Here is a 2,500-nt window from a genome sequence, read left to right on the forward strand (position 1 = left end):
GCTGGAGGATCTCCTCACGAACATCACCCTCCACCTGACTACTGAGAGGGAGAGAGAGAGAGGGAGAGAGAGAGAGAGAGAGAGAGAGAGAGAGAGAGAGAGAGAGAGAGAGAAAGAGAGAGGGAGAGGGAGAGGGAGAGGGAGGGAGAGGGAGGGGGAGAGAGAGAGGGAGAGAGAGAGAGAGAAAGAGAGAGGGAGAGGGAGGGAGAGGGAGGGGAGAGAGAGAGAGAGAGAGAGAGAGAGAGATATAGAGAGAGAGAAAGAGAGAGGGAGAGGGAGGGAGAGGGAGGGAGAGGGAGGGAGAGGGAGGGGGAGGGAGAGGGAGGGGAGAGAGAGAAAGAGGGTGGGGGGGGCAGAGATGGTGCAGAGGTTAGATGCTAATTTGAGATGAATGACAGCTTTTTTTTATTTATTTTTTCTATCGCAGACTTTTTTTTTTGCCTTAGGCGCTCGCGATTTGTTGTAGGCGCTCGGGAAAACGGCTTAGGCGCGCGCCCAAATTTTCTCTATGCAGGAAAAACCCTGGCTACGGCTCCCATGGCCCTCTGTCCCTGAAGGGTTCTAAGCTTAGGGTTTCAGTGGACACTTGCACTCACACACACACACACACACACACACACACACACACACACACACACACACAACACAGCGGATGGGAAACACACACAGACTCGCATTCCTTTAGCCAAATCTTCATGAATGCACCTAAAATATTAATTTTATTATTATGAGTTGGAAGGAACACCAGCTAATGCTGCAGCTGACGATGCAAGGGATCATGGAGTCTGGCGGCCATTATGGAAATAGAAATCCGGACTAGGGCTGAACGATTTGGGGAAATAATCTAATTGCGATTTTTCCCCCCAATATTGCGATTGAATATGCGTTTTTTCCCCAACAAATCGTAATGAATATTAGATACATTTTGTGTAAAATATTATTTCCCACAATTAAAATGTTTACAACAAGCTTTGCCACTGTGCATTTAAGTAATTTAAACAAAGTCATTGTAAGAATAAACACAAGGCATGCACTTTTTAAACACTGTGTGCAAAATTTACCATCTTAAGATCACGTTTTTAATCGCGAACGTTGCGGTTAGAAAATCGTGTTCTATCATATCGTGATTAAATCGCAAATGCAATGAATCGTTCAGCCCTAATCCGGACTGGACAATCTTGTTTTGTCCTGAAAGGATTTATACATCATCCCAATTATTATACGGTGACTCGCCAAAACGATAGAAGACATTCCTCCTAAATACCTCTTTTTAATGATTTTGTTGCCTTTTTGATTTCCGCTAAGAAGGAAAAGTTCTTCACGCAAATAGAACTCTAAAGTTTCAGGTGTTGCGTAGCAAACCCATTACTTGCTGACTTCAAATTACAATGACTTTCCGTTACGTTAAATGACCGCACAACTTGCGGAATTATATGAAAGATGTGAATTAAACAAAACCCGTTGCCAATGACAGCATTCGGAACATTCGGAGGAGCCGTATAATAAACATAATTACTTAATTAATTAATTCATAATTACTCCACTATGGGTGTAGTTTTGGGTTGTGTATGTGTGTATATCCCTCTCTGAGTGTGTGTGTGTGTGTGTGTGTATGTGTGTATATCCCTCTCTGAGTGTGTGTGTGTTCTTGTTACCTGCGGATGCGTGGGGGTTTGGGTGGTGGTGTGTGTGTGTGTGTGTGTGTGTGTGTGTGTGTGTGTGTGTGTGTGTGTGTTCTTGTTACCTGCGGATGCGTGGGGGTTTGGGTGGTGGTGTGTGTGTGTGTGTGTGTTCTTGTTACCTGCGGATGCGTGGGGGTTTGGGTGGTGGTGTGTCCCATCTCTCCTCATCCGAATTCTGAGCTGGCTTCTCTGGACTGACCTCGTCCTGGACACACACACACACACAGACACAGACACAGACACAGACACAGACACACACAAGTTAAATGTTAGATATGTTAGAGGAATAAGATCATGATCTGATTACAGCACAAAATGGTATCCATAGCAACAAGCATCAGCGGGTCCCCCGGCAGACTCCGCCCTGACTGCTCACTGTCCACTAAACTCGAGCTCTGTGATTGGTGGACTGGGTGGATTACAACAATGTGATGTAGTGGAGAGATGTGATTGGTGAATTGAAGGATTGCTGCGACGTGATTGGTCAATCACCATGCCGTCTGTGATGTCAGCGCCGGGACTCTCCAGAACCTGCAGCTGCTTCTCAAAGAGCTGAGAGATGGCCCTGTGCACCAGCTCATACTGCTCCTGTGTACACACACACACACACACACACACACACACACACACACACACACACACACACACACACACACACACACACACACACACACACACACACACACACACACACACACACACACACACACACACACACACGGTTATATACACACCAGCTCATACTGCTCCTGTGTACACACACACACACACACACACAGTTATATACACACCAGCTCATACTGCTCCTAACCTTCTAG

General features: G+C 46.1%; 1 protein-coding gene across 3 annotated transcripts in view; it reads right to left on the reverse strand.

Annotated features, from left to right (window-relative positions):
- The window catches only part of ptpn12 (protein tyrosine phosphatase non-receptor type 12), a 34,456-nt gene that overhangs the window by 5,946 nt on the left and 26,010 nt on the right, over positions 1 to 2,500 (reverse strand). For 2 of the 3 annotated variants that reach the window (XM_031582364.2, XM_031582366.2), the window contains exons 11-13: positions 2,175 to 2,270; positions 1,802 to 1,887; positions 1 to 41 (exon numbers count right to left, since the gene is read on the reverse strand). The exon at positions 1 to 41 is cut by the window's left edge and continues 774 nt beyond it. In XM_031582364.2, the coding sequence (XP_031438224.1) occupies positions 1 to 41; positions 1,802 to 1,887; positions 2,175 to 2,270 (223 nt within the window). The remainder of the gene's footprint in view (positions 42 to 1,801; positions 1,888 to 2,174; positions 2,271 to 2,500) is intronic. The other variant, XM_031582365.2, reaches the window with a different exon arrangement.

This window comes from Clupea harengus, chromosome 16 (assembly GCF_900700415.2).
Source record: "Clupea harengus chromosome 16, Ch_v2.0.2, whole genome shotgun sequence".
Lineage (NCBI taxonomy): Eukaryota > Metazoa > Chordata > Actinopteri > Clupeiformes > Clupeidae > Clupea > Clupea harengus.